The following is an 18,549-nucleotide window of genomic DNA, read 5'->3' as shown; positions in this document are numbered from 1 at the left end:
CCCGCCTGCCTGACCCTGCCTGCCGACCTATACCTTTGCCTCCCTCTGGATTACTGACCTCTGCCTGCCTTGAACTGTCTATTGCCTACCCTGTTGGAATATTCAACTATTGTTTATTCGACGTGGTCTGCCTCTGGGTCTTACCTTCATACCTGATAGGAGCTTGCAACTCTATTTTTATAGCCTACAGTTTACTCATCGTTAGTCTAGTAGGCCACTTACATATCTGTTCAATCTAACCCTGGAATGTAATGAAATTCCGAAAATCTGGAAATCAGCATTTGTCCTACCACTTTTAAAAGGGGGAGATCCAACTCTTTTAAATAATTATAGGCCAATCTCAAAGCTGTCACCCCTGGTGAAAATACTTGAAACCCTTGTGAGTGAACAGCTAAAATAGTTTTTATTTACTAACTCTATTTTATCAATGTACCAATCGGGCTTCAGGAAGAAGCATAGCACAATTACAGCAGCCATGAAGGTTTTAAATTATATGACTGAAGCCCTTGACAAAAAACAGCACTGTCTCACTTTTTATTGATCTCTCTAAGGCTTTTGATACAGTTGATCATGCTATACTAAGGCAGAGATTGTCGAGTGTAGGTCTTTCAGAGCATGCAGTTGCATGGTTTGCTAACTATCTGTCGGATAGAACTCAGTGCACTCAATTTGATGGGCTTATGTCTGTTAAATTGTCTGTCTTTAATGGTGTGCCCCAAGGCTCTGTACTTTTTTACCATGGCACTTTGAGATTTATTTTAAACTGCAAAACCCTTACGCACCACTGCACTTTGTATACCAGGGTTGGCTGGCCTTCTCTAGTCACATATAGGCTCAGTCACTGGTATACTTTTATTTATAAAGCCATTTTGGGTATACTACCTTTTTATTTGGGCATTTTTATTGTTCAGAAATGTGGTGGGTACTCTCTTCGTTCGCTGGACTTTATCCTGCTAACTGTTCCAAATGTCCGAACTGAATTTGGTAAAAGGGCTTTTATGTACTCTGCGCCATCGTCTTGGAACGCCTTACAAAATACTTTTAAACTGGAAGAATTTGTCCCGATTGGTATTTTTAAATCACTGATGAATGATCTTGAGACTGATTCCCTGACCTGTCAATGTTTTTAATTTGCTGTTTTTGATTTTTGTTATACTCTTGTGAATTCTACGGTTTTTACTAGATAACTTGTAGTTTTTCATGCTGTTTGTCTGTAATTTTTGTAATGACTTGGTGCTTCCTATCTTGGCCAGGACGCTCTTGAAAAATAGATTTTAAATCTCAATGAGCCCTTCCTGGTTAAATAAAGGTTAAATAAATACAACAAATAAAAGTCTGCACCTCTACCAACCTTTTGAGGTGTGCGCCAGCTCATGCATTTTCATAAAATAAATTCATAGAAGACACGGGCAGTATTGTATCTACCGGTATGGCATCTGGAGTATACTGACTAGCCTATGCATGTATAGTGCTGTGAAAAAGTATTTGTCCCCTTTCAAATTTTCTCTACTTTTGCATATTTTTTATACTGAATGTTATCAGATCTTCAACCAAAACCTGATATTAGATATAGGGAACCTGAGGTTACAAATAACAAATTACATACTTATTTCATTTATTTAATAAACAAAGTTATGTAACACCCAATTCTCCTGTGGGATAAAGTAATTGCCCCCTTACTCTCAATAACTTTAGCTGCAATTACTCCAAGCAAACGCTTCCTGTAGTTGTTGATTAGTCTCTCACGTTGCTGTGGAGGAATTTTGGTGTACACTTTCATGCAGAACTGTTTTAAATCAGCTACATTTGTCGTGCCACAACATCTCAATTGTGATTAGGTCTGGACTTAGACTAGGCCAATCCAAAACTAAAAATGTGTTGCTTTTTAACCATTTTCATGTAGACTTGATTTTGTAGAATTCATGGTTCCTTCTGTTAAGCGAAGTTGTCCAGGTCCTGAGGCAGCAAAGCATCCCCAAACCATCACACTAACACCACCATGCTATTGGTGAAACCAGCCCCGTCGCGGACCAGGATGTCTTGCTCCCAGACAGACTAAACAACTTCTTGCTCGTTTTGAGGACAATACAGTGCCACTGACACGGCCCGCTACCAAAACCTGCGGACTCCCCTTCACTGCAGCCGACGTGAGTAAAACATTTAAACGTGTTAACCCTCGCAAGGCTGCAGGCCCAGACGGCATCCCCAGCCGCGTCCTCAGAGCATGCGCAGACCAGCTGGCTGGTGTGTTTACGGACATATTCAATCAATCCTTATCCCAGTCTGCTGTTCCCACATGCTTCAAGAGGTCCACCATTGTTCCTGTTCCCAAGAAAGCTAAGGTAACTGAGCTAAACGACTACCGCCCCGTAGCACTCACTTCCGTCATCATGAAGTGCTTTGAGAGACTAGTCAAGGACCATATCACCTCCACCCTACCTGACACCCTAGACCCACTCCAATTTGCTTACCGCCCCAATAGGTCCACAGACGATGCAATCTCAACCACACTGCACACTGCCCTAACCCATCTGGACAAGAGGAATACCTATGTGAGAATGCTGTTCATCGACTACAGCTCAACATTTAACACCATAGTACCCTCCAAACTCGTCATCAAGCTCGAGACCCTGGGTCTCGACCCCGCCCTGTGCAACTGGGTACTGGACTTCCGGACGGGCCACCCCCAGGTGGTGAGGGTAGGTAACAACATCTCCACCCCGCTGATCCTCAACACTGGGGCCCCACAAGGGTGCGTTCTGAGCCCTCTCCTGTCCTCCCTGTTCACCCACGACTGCGTGGCCATGCACGCCTCCAACTCAATCATCAAGTTTGCAGATGACACTACAGTGGTAGGCTTGATTACCAACAACGACGAGACGGCCTACAGGGAGGAGGTGAGGGCCCTCGGAGTGTGGTGTCAGGAAAATAACATCACACTCAACAAATAACCTCAAACTCAACAAAACAAAGGAGATGATCGTGGACTTCAGGAAAGCAGAAGGAGCACCCCCCTATCCACATCGACGGGATAGTAGTGGAGATGGTAGTAAGTTTTAAGTTCCTCGGCGTAGACATCACAGACAAACTGAATTGGTCCACCCACACAGACAGCGTGGTGAAGAAGGCGCAGCAGCGCCTCTTCAACCTCAGGAGGCTGAAGAAATTCGGCTTGTCACCAAAAGCACTCACAAACTTTTACAGATGCACAATCGAGAGCATCCTGCCGGGCTGTATCACCGCCTGGTACGGCAACTGCTCCGCCCACAACCGTAAGGCTCTCCAGAGGGTAGTGAGGTTTGCACAACGCATCACCGGGGGCAAACTACCTGCCCTCCAGGACACCTACACCACCCGATGTCACAGGAAGGCCATAAAGATCATCAAGGACAACAACCACCCGATCCACTGCCTGTTCACCCCGCTATCATCCAGAAGGCGAGGTCAGTACAGGTGCATCAAAGCAGGGACCGAGAGACTGAAAACCAGCTTCTATCTCAAGGCCATCAGACTGTTAAACAGCCATCACTAACATTGAGTGGCTGCTGCCAACATACTGACTCAACTCCAGCCACTTTAATATTGGAAAAATGTATGTAAAAAATGTATCACTAGCCACTTTAAACAATGCCACTTAATATAATGTTTACATACCCTACATTACTCATCTCATATGTATATACTGTACTCTATACCATCTATTGCATCTTGCCATCTTTATGTAATACATGTATCACTAGCCACTTTAAACAATGCCACTTTTTATATGTTTACATACCCTACATTACTCATCTCATATGTATATACTGTACTCGATACCATCTACTGCATCTTGCCTATGCCGTTCTGTACCATCACTCATTCATATATCTTTATGTACATATTCTTCATCCCTTTACACTTGTGTGTATAAGGTAGCTGTTGTGAAATTGTTAGGTTAGACTACTCGTTGGTTATTACTGCATTGTCGGAACTAGAAGCACAAGCATTTCGCTACACTCGCATTAACATCTGCTAACCATGTGTATGTGACAAATAAGATTTAATTTGATTTGATGCTTGACCGTTGGTATAAGGTACTTGCTGTGGAATGCAGTGTTTGGTTTTTGCCAGGAATAATGGGACCCATCTCATCCAAAAAGGTATACTATTGACTCATGTGGCGGATGAATCAGAATTAGTTGGGTAACATAGATAAATAAGATGTTTTATTTATATAATATGCTTATGCGAGATACTTGTCATTAGAATGTATTCTTTTTGACTATAGTGTTGGCAGTTGCACTTTTCCCTTCTCAGCTAGGGCTCAGTCACTTGGGGCCCAGAGAGGGGAGAGGTCAGGCTTGTCTTTCACATGTCCCTGGTGCTATGCAGAATATCAGAAAGGGAAGAGGACAGAATGGAACATTGTCTTCATATGTGAATGTGTCTTTACCTATTCTTAAACCATGTGAAGGGATGGCGTGATTAATGGGGAACCAATTACTTGTCTCCACAATGTCTGTGCGCTTATCCTGGGATAGTGTATGACCTAGAAGCTCAGTCCCCTCAGTGAGCTTGTCCAGGAGTGGGGTCAAGAGGGGGTTTACTTGAGATGGGAGTCTCTAGAGTTGACAATTGAGTTATGCCTTGGATGAGGTAATGTTTTTGTACTATGAAGTACCAGGAACGAGATTAGAACCTCGTTTTAGAGACCAAACTGAGCGATAATTCATAGCGAATGCTATCTGGCTAAGGGATACTCCTTTCTCAAGTAAAAGTCCCTTTGTGAAGACTTCCTAAGATCTGTGGTTCATCATGTAAGTTGAGAGGGGTGTATCTTGGCTATAAAAGATCTATAAAAGACACAAAATTCATGATAGATAGTGAATTGTTGAAAGTCAAAGGCTAAAGCTTAAAGCTTATTAAAGATGAAGTTTAAGTATAACTCTGACTGGTGTGTAGTTTGTAACTCTCCTCATTTGGTAATAAAGGAAAATGCCACCACACTCATCTGTCCTTAGAACATTCTTCCAAGAGTCTTGATGATCATCCAGGTGATTTTTGAAAACTTGAGTCAACATTTTGGACCAGATGGGTCCCATTATGTCTGGCGAAAACCAAACACTGCATTTCACAGTAAGAACCTCATACCAACAGTCAAGCATGGTGGTGGTAGTGTGAAGGTTTGGGGATTACTTTTTCCTCACAGGGGAACTGGGTGTTGCATAACTTAATTAAATAAGTATACATTTTTTGTTATTTGTAAACTCACTGAATCTATACAGAATAATACAGAAAATCAGAACACTGTGAATGTTTAAATTATGTATTCAATATAGACAAGAAAAATACAATAATTTGTGTGTTATTAGTTGAAGCACACTATGTTTGTCTATTGTTGTGACTTAGATGAAGATCAGATCAAATTTGATGATCAATTTATTCAGAAATCCAGGTAATTCCACAGGGTTCACATACTTTTTCTTGCCACTGTGTGTGACAATAAAACGTATATATACACTGAACAAAAATATAAACGCAACATGTAAAGTGTTGGTCACATGTTTCATGATCTGAAATAAAAGATCCCAGAAATGTTCCATATGCACAAAAAGCATATTTCTCTCAAATTGTCTTCACAAATTTGTTTATATCCCTGTTAGTGAGCATTTCTCCTTCGCCAAGAAAATTCATCCACCTGATAGCTGATGAAACTGAGGAGCATTTCTGTCTGTAATAAAGCCCTTTTGTTGGGGAAATCTCATTCTGATTGGCTGGGCCTGGCTCTCAAGTGGGTGGGCCTATGCCCTTCCCAGGCTCACACATGGCTGCGCCCCTGCCCAGTATTGTGAAATCCATAGATTAGGACCTAATTAATTAATTTAAATTGACTGTTGTCTGATATGAACTGTAACTCAGTAAAATTGTTGAAATTATTGCATGTTGCGTTTATATTTTTGTTCAGCAAATACAGTACCAGTCAAAAGTTGGAAAAGCATTCCAGGTGAAGCTGGTTGAGAGAATGCCAAGAGTGTGCAAAGCTGCCATCAAGGCAAATGGTGGCTATTTTAAAGAATATAAAATATATTTAGATTTGTTTAACAATTGTTTGGTTACTATGAGTAGGTGTATCCAAACTTTTGACTGGTACTGTATGTATGACACAGCAGCATGTGTGTCTCTGGAGATGATCACTCTACTTTAGCCTAGGGGCACCTGAGCAGAGAGCGAGAGAATGTCAGACACACACAGACCCCAGTGGACTGCGTGGGGGTTAGCAGATCCCACTTCTGACACCAAATGTAATGCAGCATCTACCCCCGGTCCACCCGGGGCCGGCCCTGAGATCACACGGCTCAGCGTCTGAGGAATTCCTCAGAAGAAGAAAGTGCAGGATAGAAGGATAAAAGTGTTCAGCCGTCCGTCCTCTGTGCTTTAAAAAGCCCCTCTCTCCTTCTCGCATCACATCACGTTCTTTCACACACGGCAGAGCCTGGTGGAGCGCTGCCCAGCCAAAACACCCCCTTAACCCTCGGGGTGATGGGCTTAGTCTCCAGAGACACAGGGAAGGCTTCTTTCCCTCTCCCTCTTTCGCTCTCTCCCTCGTTCTCTCCATTTTGTTCTCTCTGCCGTCAGAGGTTTTCTCAGAGCTAACCACCCCTCCTAACAAGCTCTTGGGAGAATACAGAATGAAGCAGCCTTTCACACTTAGATGAACAAAAGGAAGGCCTCCATCCGTTTCTCTTCCTCCCTCCGTCTTTTGATTTCACCCCAGCTTTTTTCGGTGTTAAATACATTATACATTCTCTCCGTCTCTCAGCTCTAAGTGTCAATGTGGATGTGCGTGAACATCACACATGGTTAAGCAGGCAGAGGGCAGCTTCTCTCCTCTTCAAACCTGCCTGTTTTTCTCCTTCTCTCTTCAAATCTCAGATCTTTTTCCTCTTTTCATTTTTATGTCTCCCACTTGTAACTTGTCTCCCCCATCTCCCTTTCTGAACTTCATTGTTCTCTTTTCTCTTTACACCTCTATATTTTCGCTGTGTGTTTTTTCTCCCCCCTCCTCTTTAATCCCCTCTATATCTCTGTTCCTTTCCGTCTACTGCCCCACTCTCGCTCGCTCGCTCCCCCCCTCTATCTCTCTCTCTTTCTCTCTCTTTCCCTGTGTGTGTTTGTAATTCATAGCAGCGCTTCAGGACCCCTCTCCCCTGCAAGGTAAACTCATCCATCAGGACCGATTTGTCAGCACTGTTTACAGCTCTCTGTTCCCTCTGCCTGCCCTCCCGCTCTCACCCCTCTCTAACCCATACTCCCCCATCACCCATCACCCCAATCAGGGCTACACAGAGGCCACTGTCTAATTGGCCCAGATACAAGTGGTGGTAACTAGAGGTAGGTGCGTCGGGGGTGTTGTCTGTATAGGGGAGTCACCTTGACCCCATGCCTCTCTTCTCGCTGCCTGCAGCCCGGTACATTTTGACCTCCCTCCCTGCTGTAATCATGGTTATTACACTGTAAAAACTCCATAAAATGCTTTTATAGAACATTAAACCTCTGTTAGGGAAACAAAAGGTCCCATTAGGGAGCATTTTGGGGATTACTGGAGCCATGTGGAGGGCAGAGGGGCTTTGTTTGGGGACAGTTTTGGGCGGGAGTGGGATGAGGTTGGGGGTGCTTGCTTTGGTGAGAGTTGTGATGGTGGCTGCAATGGTAAACTATGATTTATACCTGAAATATGCACATTTTTCTAACAAAACATATGCTATACAATACATATGTTATCAGACTGTCATCTGATTAAGTTGTTTCTTGGTTAGTGGCTATTTATATCTTTATTTGGTCGAAATTGTGATAGCTACCTATGCAGGAAAAAAATGGTGGGAAAAAAAAGTTGTGTCTTTTGCTATCGTGGTTAGCTAATAGATTTACATATTGTGTCTTCCCTGTAAAACATTTTAAAAATCAGAAATGATGGCTGGATTCACAAGATGTGTATCTTTCATCTGGTGTCTTGGACTTGTGATTTAATGATATTTAGATGCTAGTATTTACTTGTGACGCTATGCTAGGCTATGCTAGTCAGCTTTTTTACTGATGGGGGTGCTCCCGGATCCGGGATTGTGATGAAGTAGAAGTTAAAGGAGTAGTTCACTATTTCACAACTTGATGTTAGATGGTCCCTCATCCTGAAAGTAGTCTTTGGGCCAAGAGAAAACTGTAATCCATGGTTCAGCCACTACAAACTTCAGCTAACCTTAGCTACCACAAGCTAACAACAAATTGAAGTGATGGAAGAATGTGAGCATGTAAAAAAAAAAAAAATCAAAATCACCTGAAATCAATTCAAATCAACTCCATATTTGGTTTGATGTTACTTAAAGGTCAATTGGCCATTAAAAAAAATGCTCACATGCCCCTATTACTTCCATTGATTGTTAGGTTGTGGTGGCTAAAGTTAGCTGAAGTTTGTAGTGGCTGTTTAAAGAAAACTGAACGATTGAAGCATTTCGCTACACACGCAATAACACCTTAAATATGTGTATGTGACCGATAAAATGTGATTTGATTACCGATAGATAGGGCAGCCGTGCTTCTAGCCCCTAGGCAACTTTGCAGTATTTAGTCTTTTTATGTGTTATTTCTTACATTATTAGCCCAGAATGTTTTTGTGTTATTACCGTATTACAAAAATGTGATAAAAACATTTTGCTACACCTGCAATAACATCTGCTAAACATGTGTATGTGACCAATACATTTGATTTGATTTATGTAGGGTGAGTTGGGGTGGGTTGTTATTGTGTTTTAACGCTGGTAGCAGCTGGATTTAGGATTCAAGACCAGCCCTTAGACTGAAAGAAAGAGTGAGGGATAGAGAGGAGGGATAGAGAAGAGGGAGGGTGCTGTAGAGGGGTTATAGAGCTGAAGACCAGAGGGGAGTTACTTCACTAGTAGACAGAAAGAGAGAGGAAGAGAACATTGTTTCCTGCAAGTTTTTGGGGGTGTTGTATTAGCTTGTGCTCCAGCACATCCCTAGCGGCCACCCCTCTGAAAGCCCAGCTGAGTCCCTCGGCCCCAGCAGAACATTAGTGGGCCCTGGAGAGGTAGGCCCCATTCTCTCTCTCTCTCCCTCTCTCCTTCTCCACACTCATTTCACGCCTGTTAGCTCAGCGTCCTCCATCCTCCTCGCCAGCTTTCTCCATTATCCAAGCTAGCAGCTTTCGCTCGCAGCCCCGAGCTGAGGGAATGTGAAGGACCCTAATACTGCATTAACAAACTTTAGCAATCCACTGACACAGAAAATAATGGTAGAATAAAGAATGCCTTTATTCTCAGAGTGACTCAGGCGCTGCTGTTCTCTGGGAAGAAAGGTATCTGACCGAGAGACAGAGGGGGCTCTGGGAGAATACATCATGCATATCATTAAAAAGGAATACGAATATCAAAGAGACAATTAGATGCTGGGACCTCATGCCCAGGCAAACCGGCGACCCAGGGACCCTCATCATATGTTAGCAAAAAATAAAAAAGGTCACGTCTTGTCTTATCATCAGGTGAATGATAATGGCAAGGAGAAGTAATCAACATTAAATGAATAGATTTGGTAGACAGTTTCATTATCTTGACCTCCCCACAGTTCATTGGAAGAGGAAGTGTAAACTCTAACATATTCTATTAGCTATTGTAACGGGCTTCCTCCTTCTCTTCATCCGAAGAGGAGTAGCAAGGATTAGACCAAAATGCAGCGTTGGAGTTATACATATTATTTATTTACATAGAACCAGACGAAGACGGAAAACTCTTGAACAAAATACAAAACAACAAACGAAGTAGACAGACCTGGACTACGAACTTACACGTAACGAAGAACGAACGAACAAGTACTGACTACAAACAAAACGAACGAACGATACAGTCCCGTATGGTGCAACAAACACTGACACAGGAAACAACCACCCACAACAAACAATGTGAAAACACCTACCTTAATATGGCTCTCAATCAGAGGAAATGAAAACCACCTGCCTCTAATTGAGAACCATATCAGGTCACCCATTAACCAACACGAAACACATAACATAGACTGCCCACCCAAACTCACGCCCTGACCGACTAACACATACAAAATAACAGAAAACAGGTCAGGAACGTGACATAACCCCCCCCTCAAGGTGCATACTCCGGACGCACCACCAAAAGTCTAGGGGAGGGTCTGGGTGGGCATCTGACCACGGTGGTGGCTCAGGCTCTGGGCGAGGTCCCCACCCCACCATAGTTAATCCCAGCTTCCGTATTCCCCTCTGAATGACCACCCTCCTATTCCACCCACTTAATTTAAAGGGTACCGTCGAGATAAGGGGCAGCACCGGGATAAGGTAGCTCAGGACAGAGAGGTAGGTCAGGATAGAGAGGTAGGTCAGGATAGAGAGGTAGCTCAGGATAGAGGGGCAACTCCGGACTGAAGGGCAGCTCCGGACAGAGAGACAGCTCTGGACTGAGGGGCAGTTCTGGATGGCTGGCTCTGGCGGATCCTGGCTGGACGGCTCTGGCGGATCCTGGCTGGACGGCTCTGGCGGATCCTGGCTGGACGGCTCATGGCTGGCTGACGGATCTGGCTGCTCATGGCTGGCTGACGGATCTGGCTGCTCATGGCTGGCTGACGGCTCTGGCAGATCCTGTCTGGTTGGCGGCTCTGGCAGATCCTGTCTGGTTGGCGGCTCTGGCAGATCCTGTCTGGTTGGCGGCTCTGGCAGATCCTGTCTGGTTGGCGGCTCTGGCAGATCCTGTCTGGTTGGCGGCTCTGGCAGATCCTGACTGACGAATGGCTCTAGCGGCTCCTGACTGACTAACGGCTCTGACGGCTCGGGACAGACGGGCGGCTCTAACGGCACTGGGCAGACGGATGGCTCAGATGGCGCTGGGGAGACGGATGGCTCAGATGGCGCTGGGGAGACGGATGGCTCAGATGGCGCTGGGGAGACGGATGGCTCAGATGGCGCTGGGGAGACGGATGGCTCAGACCGGATGAGGCGCACTGTAGGCCTGGTGCGTGGTGCCGGAACTGGAGGCACCGGGCTAAGGACACGCACCTTCAGGCTAGTGCGGGGAGCAGGGACAGGGCACACTGGACTCTCAAAACGCACTATGGACCTGGTGCGTGGTACCGGCACTGGTGGCACCGGGTTGAGGGCACGCACATCAGGACGAGTACGGGGAGAAGGAACAGTGTGTACAGGGCTCTGGAGACGCACAGGTGGCTTAGTGCGTGGTGCCGGAACTGGAGGCACTGGGCTGGAGACACGCACCATAGGGAGAGTGCGTGGAGGAGGAACAGGGCTCTGGAAACGCACTGGAAGCCTGGTGCGTGGAGTAGGCACTGGTGGTACTGGGCTGGGGCGGGGAGGTGGCGCCGGAAATACCGGACCGTGCAGGCGTACTGGCTCCCTTGAGCATTGAGCCTGCCCAACCTTACCTGGCTGAATGCTCCCCGTCGCCCGACCAGTGCGGGGAGGTGGAATAACCCGCACCGGGCTATGTAGGCGAACCGGGGACACCATGCGTAAAGCTGGTGCCATGTAAGCCGGCCCAAGGAGACGTACTGGAGGCCATATATGAAGAGCCGGCTTCATGGCACTTGGCTCAATGCCCAATCTAGCCCTACCAGTGCGGGGAGGTGGAATAACCCGCACCGGGCTATGAACACGTACAGGAGACACCGTGCGCTCTACTGCGTAACACGGTGTCTGCCCGTACTCCCGCTCTCCACGGTTAGCCTGGGAAGTGGGCGCAGGTCTCCTACCTGCCCTCGGCCCACTACCTCTTAGCCCCCCCCCAAGAAATTTTTGGGGTTTCTTCCCGGGCTTCCGTGCTAGCCGCGTACCTTCATATCTCCGCTCCTGGGCTGTGGCTGCCTCCTTCTCCTCCCCAGAGCGGCGATTCACTCCCACCTTAGCCCATGGTCCTTTTCCTTCTATGATTTCCTCCCAACTCCAGAAATCCTGCAATCCTTGTTTCGTGGACCACTGTTCGTGGTCCCGCTGCTTGATCCGGGTTTGGTGGGTGGTTCTGTAACGGGCTTCCTCCTTCTCTTCATCCGAAGAGGAGTAGCAAGGATTAGACCAAAATGCAGCGTTGGAGTTATACATATTATTTATTTACATAGAACCAGACGAAGACGGAAAACTCTTGAACAAAATACAAAACAACAAACGAAGTAGACAGACCTGGACTACGAACTTACACGTAACGAAGAACGAACGAACAAGTACTGACTACAAACAAAACGAACGAACGATACAGTCCCGTATGGTGCAACAAACACTGACACAGGAAACAACCACCCACAACAAACAATGTGAAAACACCTACCTTAATATGGCTCTCAATCAGAGGAAATGAAAACCACCTGCCTCTAATTGAGAACCATATCAGGTCACCCATTAACCAACACGAAACACATAACATAGACTGCCCACCCAAACTCACGCCCTGACCGACTAACACATACAAAATAACAGAAAACAGGTCAGGAACGTGACAGCTATAAAGGTATCTTGGTGGCATAGAGAACATTTTCGATTCTCCCTGAAGGTCTAGCTTTTATTTGATTGTTAGTTCTCAAAGATGGTATTATTAAAGTATATATATATATAAATATATAAACAATATGTGTCAACTTAAATGATATATATATATATATATATATAGTTCAATATCTTTTCTGCATGCTTTCTCTCTGGTTTTGGTCATTTAAGTTGACACATATTGTTTTTACATCCCGGGAAATTACCACTTTATACAGTAAAAAAACTGTAATTAGCTCCAATGACTGCAATTTCCTCCTATGACTGCAATTTCCGAGAATTTGACAATGAAGCCATTTATCTACTTCCACAATCACTGGGCTAATGTTAGTTAACATTGGCTTGTGATACTACCTCTAACTTCGTTTATACTGGACGCAGAGACATACAAATGTTATCCAGCTAGCGATATTCAGAAAATATACATTTTCCACATATAAAATCCCCCCCCCCCAAAATGTATAATAATTTCTCAGACCCCCTGCAGAACCTCAGTGGACCCAGGTTTGAAAATATCTGGTTTAACTGACCAAGTGGTTAATGGGAGGCCTGGTTACTAACCCAGGGGCCAATAGGGTGCCGTGTTGATACTCACTGATGGGCTGGACGGTGATCTGGACGTTGCGTGACCTCTTGCTCCGATCTATAAAGTCCCCGGTGGGTGTCTTCTCCCTCTCCGTGACCCTACAGATGTATTTCCCAGCATCCTCTGGTCGGAGGTGCTGCAGCTTAAGCAAGTGCACAGTGGGGCTCTCCTTGCGCACAGTCATGTGACCAGCGGCCTCGCGCGCCACGTAGTCGAGTCCCAGGACGGGCACAGCGCTGGGCCCTATCACAGCCACCGGCGAGCTGCTGAACACCCACGACACCGAGAAGAAGCGCTCGGGCACGCTCTGGGCATCGATGGTGCAGCGCAGCTCCAGCGGCTCGCCCGCCGTGAAGGACCGCCGCTCCGTGCTCACCTGGATAGAGAAGTCCCGATCTGGGGGTGGGAGAGGGAGATAAAAGCAGTTTAAGCAGAGTTGAGCTCTACCTGTCTCCAGAGAGCACATATCAATGTGCCAACACATCTTTATACTCCCTAATCAAAAGAGAATGTTAATGGATGCTGAAGTTCCAATATGGGGGAGGGAGGGAGGTGGGTTAGAAGCGAGTGGGGGAAAGAAGGGGCAAAGGGATAAGAGAAAATTGTCATCCCTACTAACCCCCAGATCCCACCCCCAGATCATGGCGGCGCGTGTACAACCCGATGCTCGGCGTGTACCCAGATTTTGCGAATTAGCAGTAATTTACTTAATAGTTCTTAGTTTATTTACTCAGTACAGCCTGATGTACACTCTATATAGCCGACAAGAACTCCTTGATATTGGAACACAACGCACAAAGAAAGTTTTTGACAACTAACAACTTCCACTGGAGATTGCAAAGACGCCACGGGAGACTGAAACATCGCAGAGAGGAAGTGCCCGGAGGCGGCGTCAAGATGGTAAACAAAGACGAGGGAAGCGGGGTGGCAACCTAGTCCTCAATGCAAAGAAAACCAAGGAAGGATTACAGGAAGTCTAAAAGCTGCCCAGCACATCACTGGTGCCCAGCTCCCTGCCATCATAGACCTCCAGCACAAGCTGTGTCTACGTAGGGCGCGCGGCATCATCAGGGATCCTTCACATCCATGCCACAAACTGTTTGCATTCCCGCACTAGCAGGCTCAAGAACAGCTTCTTTCCAGCTACTGTAACCCTGCTGAACTCTGTGACATGGCACTAGGGCGGCAGGTAGCCTAGTGGTTAGAGCGTTGGACTTGTAACCGAAAGGTTGCAAGATCGAATCCCTGAGCTGACAAGGTAAAAATCTGTCATTCTGCCCCTGAACAAGTTACCCCACTGTTCCAAGGCTGTCACTGAAAATATGAATTTGGTCTTAACTGACTTGCCTAGTTAAATAAAGATACAATTAAGAAACTAGCCATATCCTACCACTTAGTACTCCCTCTCAGGGACCTTGTTGCACTGCACTCTTTTGCTGTACAATTGGACTCTGATATTGCTTTGCAAAGTCTGATTAAGGACATTATTCAGTTGTACATGTACAGTACATTGCTGCTATCCCTGTATTTCAGTTGCATGCCTCCTTGCACTTTCAATTTACCTTCATTGCACATTTAGACTTGCCATTTGCCTTCATTGCACATTTATACATCCCACTTAACATACATTGTACATAATTGTTTCTCTTTTATTTGCACTTCTGGTCAGATGCTAACTGCATTTCGTTGTACTGTACTTGTACTTGTTCAATGACAAAGTTGAATCTAATCTAAAAAAAAAACAGACAGACAGACAGACAGAGAGTCATCAACTCTGATTTAGCTGTTCCCTTATCCTCATATAACGCACGAGGGCATGACTAGCTGCTTGGGCTAGAGACCTGCTTTAAATAAGAGCATATAACATTCATAGCATTTCACCACCACATCCTGTTCTTTAATGTCGGTTGCCTCACATTGGAGGAATAGAGAGAGAGAGAGAGGCAAGACGAGAGAAAGGGGGGATAACACAACGAGTCAGCTATGCCCACAGTAAAGCACCACTCTTCCAGCCTCCTCCTCTCCCCTTGGTTTCACCTCCAAGACAAAAACACAGCCAATTAAGATTCTCTCCAGCAGACGAAAAAATCATCGCCTCTCCCCTCCCTCGCTCTTCCTGCGCTGTTTGAGACAGAAGAGAGAGAAGACGGAGCAAACATTGTTAGCACAGCCTTCACTGCCTACACCTCTGACTGGGCTCCCAATTACAGATGCACTCCGCATACGGCGGCACTGGCGTTTTATTTACAGTATTCATTTCCACATGACGAGCGGCGGTGAGCTCTGTGCATCTCTCCCGCTCCGCTTCTCTCTGCCTGGCTCACTCAGAGAGGTGCTAGCCTCCGGCTGTAATAAAGACTTTAAACAGACTTCCTGAGAAAACACAGTCACGAGGCAAGGTTCAAAGACTGCTGTTTGCCTGGGTATGGTTAGTTATGTTGGGAAGTGTTATGGGAATAGGGGAGGGGGCGACTGTTCAAAATCAAATGTTATTTGTCACATGCTTCAGGTGTAATGCTTACTGACGGGCCCTTCCCAACAATGCAGAGATACAGAAATAGTGCTAGAATAGAAAAGTAAAACACGTAATAATAAAAGTAATAATAAATACACAATGAGTCATGATAACTTGGCTATGTACACGGGGTACCAGTACTGGGTCGATGTGCTTTTAGATATGTACATTTAACTAGGAATAAAGTGACAGATAATAAACAGTAGCAGCAGCGTATGCGAAGAGTCTAAAAACTTAGTACAAAAAGGGTCAATGCAGATAGCTATTTGGTTAACTATGTAGCAGCCGTATGGCTTTGAGGTGGATGGGGGGACTGTTTACACGCACAAACACACAAATAGTGAGCTCTCATGCTGGCCGCTTGTCTGTAAATAACACTGAGCCTAACAGCTAACAGTCTGGCACTAACTGGACAGATACACGCATACTTACACACAGACATTGCATCCTCTTCCTAACACGCACGCACGCACGCACGCACGCACGCACGCACGCACGCACGCACGCACACACACACACACACACACACACACACACACACACACACACACACACACACACACACACACACACACACACACACACACACACACACACACACACACACACAGCTCATCCCTAATAGAGTGGAAAGCAGATGCCACAAAAAGGCCAGTGGCAATCTGGCCCTCGCTGACCAATGAAGCGGCAGTATATTTCATTGTGAAATCAGAGCTGGGCTGACTGTAAACTCAAGGAGCTGTGACCTGCTTTATAAGGACACTACCTCAACTTAGAGTTCAACAACAAACACAGCCTAGGTCGTAATCACTAGGCACGAAACTGAAGCAATCAGGCCAAAATGGGGAGGTACTATAGTTTTCCTTGGCACAACTGTTTGAAATGTTTTGCTATGGTTGGTCTTAATGAATACAACCTGAACTGTGTCAGGGCAATGTTGAGGGGTGAGAGACATAGAGGAAGAGAGGAGGATCATCTGAGATCCCCAAAGATTGGAAAGCTGCCATCCCCCTCTTCAAAGGGGGAGCCACTCTAGATCCAAACTGTTATAGACTTATATCCATCCTGCCATGCCTTTCTAAAATCTTCAAAAGCCAAGTTAACAAACAGATCACCGACCATTTCGAATCCCACCGTACCTTCTCCACTATGCAATCTGGTTTCAGAGCTGGTCATGGGTGCACCTCAGCCACGCTCAAGGTCCTAAACAATATCATAACCGCCATCGATAAAAGACAGTACTGTGCAGCCGTCTTCATCAACCTGGCCAAGGCTTTCGACTCTGTCAATCACCGCATTCTTATCAGCAGACTCAATAGCCTTGGTTTCTCAAATGACTGCCTCACCTGGTTCACCAACTACTTCTCAGATTGAGTTCAGTGTGTCAAATCGGAGGGCGTGTTGTCCGGACCTCTGGCAGTCTCTATGGGGGTGCCACAGGGTTCAATTCTTGGGCTGACTCTTTTCTCTGTATATATCAATGATGTCGCTCTTGCTGCTGGTGATTCTCTGATCCATCTCTAAGCAGACGACACCATTCTGTATACATCCGACACTTCGTTGGTCAATGTGTTAACTTCTTATGGCTGCAGGGGCAGAATTTGTTCTTAACTGACTTGCCTTGTTAAATAAAGGTAAAATATAAAACAATGTGTAACTGTGTTGTTGTTTTTGTCGCACTGCTTTGCTTTATCTTGGTCAGGTCGCAGTTGTAAATGACAATGTCAACTGGCCGACCTTGTTAAATAAAGGTGAAATAAAATAAATAAATAAAAATGTGGATTCTGTCCATGTCTGGCCTCTCCTCTCTGTATGTGGGTGATTAGCCAGTGATGGGGCTGTCTCTGGATCCTCTTTCTCTCTCTCTTCAATACACACAGCCTAATGAAGGAGCCACACACGCACACACACACGCAGGTGTACACACGCACATGCCTTCATCTACACCTTTTGTCACGTTACAACACTCCCATCCATTATGGATTATAGGAGAGAGAGAGAGAGAGAGTGTAAGAGGCAGAGCTCTTTGTGCCTCTCCTGGCTGACTTAACACTCTTCTGAGACACAGAGAGCCTTCATATCCAACATCCTCTGATCACCATCTGAGGCGGCATCAACCACCGGAGGTTCAGAGAGCTCACTGCTCACAGGAGGAAAACAAAAATGTTTCCATTGTTGCAAATGCTTAAGAATCAATGAATAATTCTACCGTCATTCTGCTACTAATCAGTCATCACAATAGATCTACTGGAATAGGGTTCCTGGAACTGTAGAAAGACACCATTGTTCAATAGCGTACAGTAGCCCTGTATTTCATGTTGTGTGTTTCAGTGTGTGTGTGTGTGTGTGTGTGTGTGTGTGTGTGTGTGTGTGTGTGTGTGTGTGTGTGTGTGTGTGTGTGTGTGTGTGTGTGTGTGTGTGTGTGTGTGTGTGTTGCTAAGACTCTGCTCTTGTTCCCGGTCTGCTGGGTTGGAGAGGTCGACAGCTTATTATCAGATCATTATAACAAGAAGCTATCTCCACACATCTCCCTAGGGCTGTGGCAGTAATTGGATAACCGTGACATTGACGGTTTTGGATGAAGACCATCATGAAAATAGAATTTCTTAATAAAATGTTTTATCTACTTTATTTTATTGTAGATATACTTTACCCACAGCGGGAGTGTTAACTATTGATTATATGGTATTGTTTTGCTAATTTAGTCCGTCTATTAAACTGTATACATCTCCTCCTCTTTCCAACTATCTGTTGATGCGAAATCAGTAAATCCACAATATGCTAATATGCGTGAATAGGAGAGAGTCTTTGAAGGTCAATTCAGTTCATTGAAGTGGGGAGGGTGTGGGCTGAAAAGTGGGGCCCAGGGGTACCTATAGATCC

The 18,549-nt window shown here is 45.5% G+C and overlaps 1 protein-coding gene across 1 annotated transcript in view; it reads right to left on the bottom strand.

Moving 5' to 3' along the window:
• The window catches only part of LOC120058088 (immunoglobulin superfamily member 3-like), a 168,361-nt gene that overhangs the window by 43,690 nt on the left and 106,122 nt on the right, over positions 1 to 18,549 (bottom strand). The window contains exon 5 of the mRNA XM_039006565.1: positions 13,161 to 13,547. Within this exon, the coding sequence (XP_038862493.1) occupies positions 13,161 to 13,547 (387 nt within the window). The remainder of the gene's footprint in view (positions 1 to 13,160; positions 13,548 to 18,549) is intronic.

Source organism: Salvelinus namaycush, chromosome 13, assembly GCF_016432855.1.
Source record: "Salvelinus namaycush isolate Seneca chromosome 13, SaNama_1.0, whole genome shotgun sequence".
NCBI lineage: Eukaryota > Metazoa > Chordata > Actinopteri > Salmoniformes > Salmonidae > Salvelinus > Salvelinus namaycush.
This window is presented reverse-complemented; position numbering and strand designations above follow the sequence as displayed.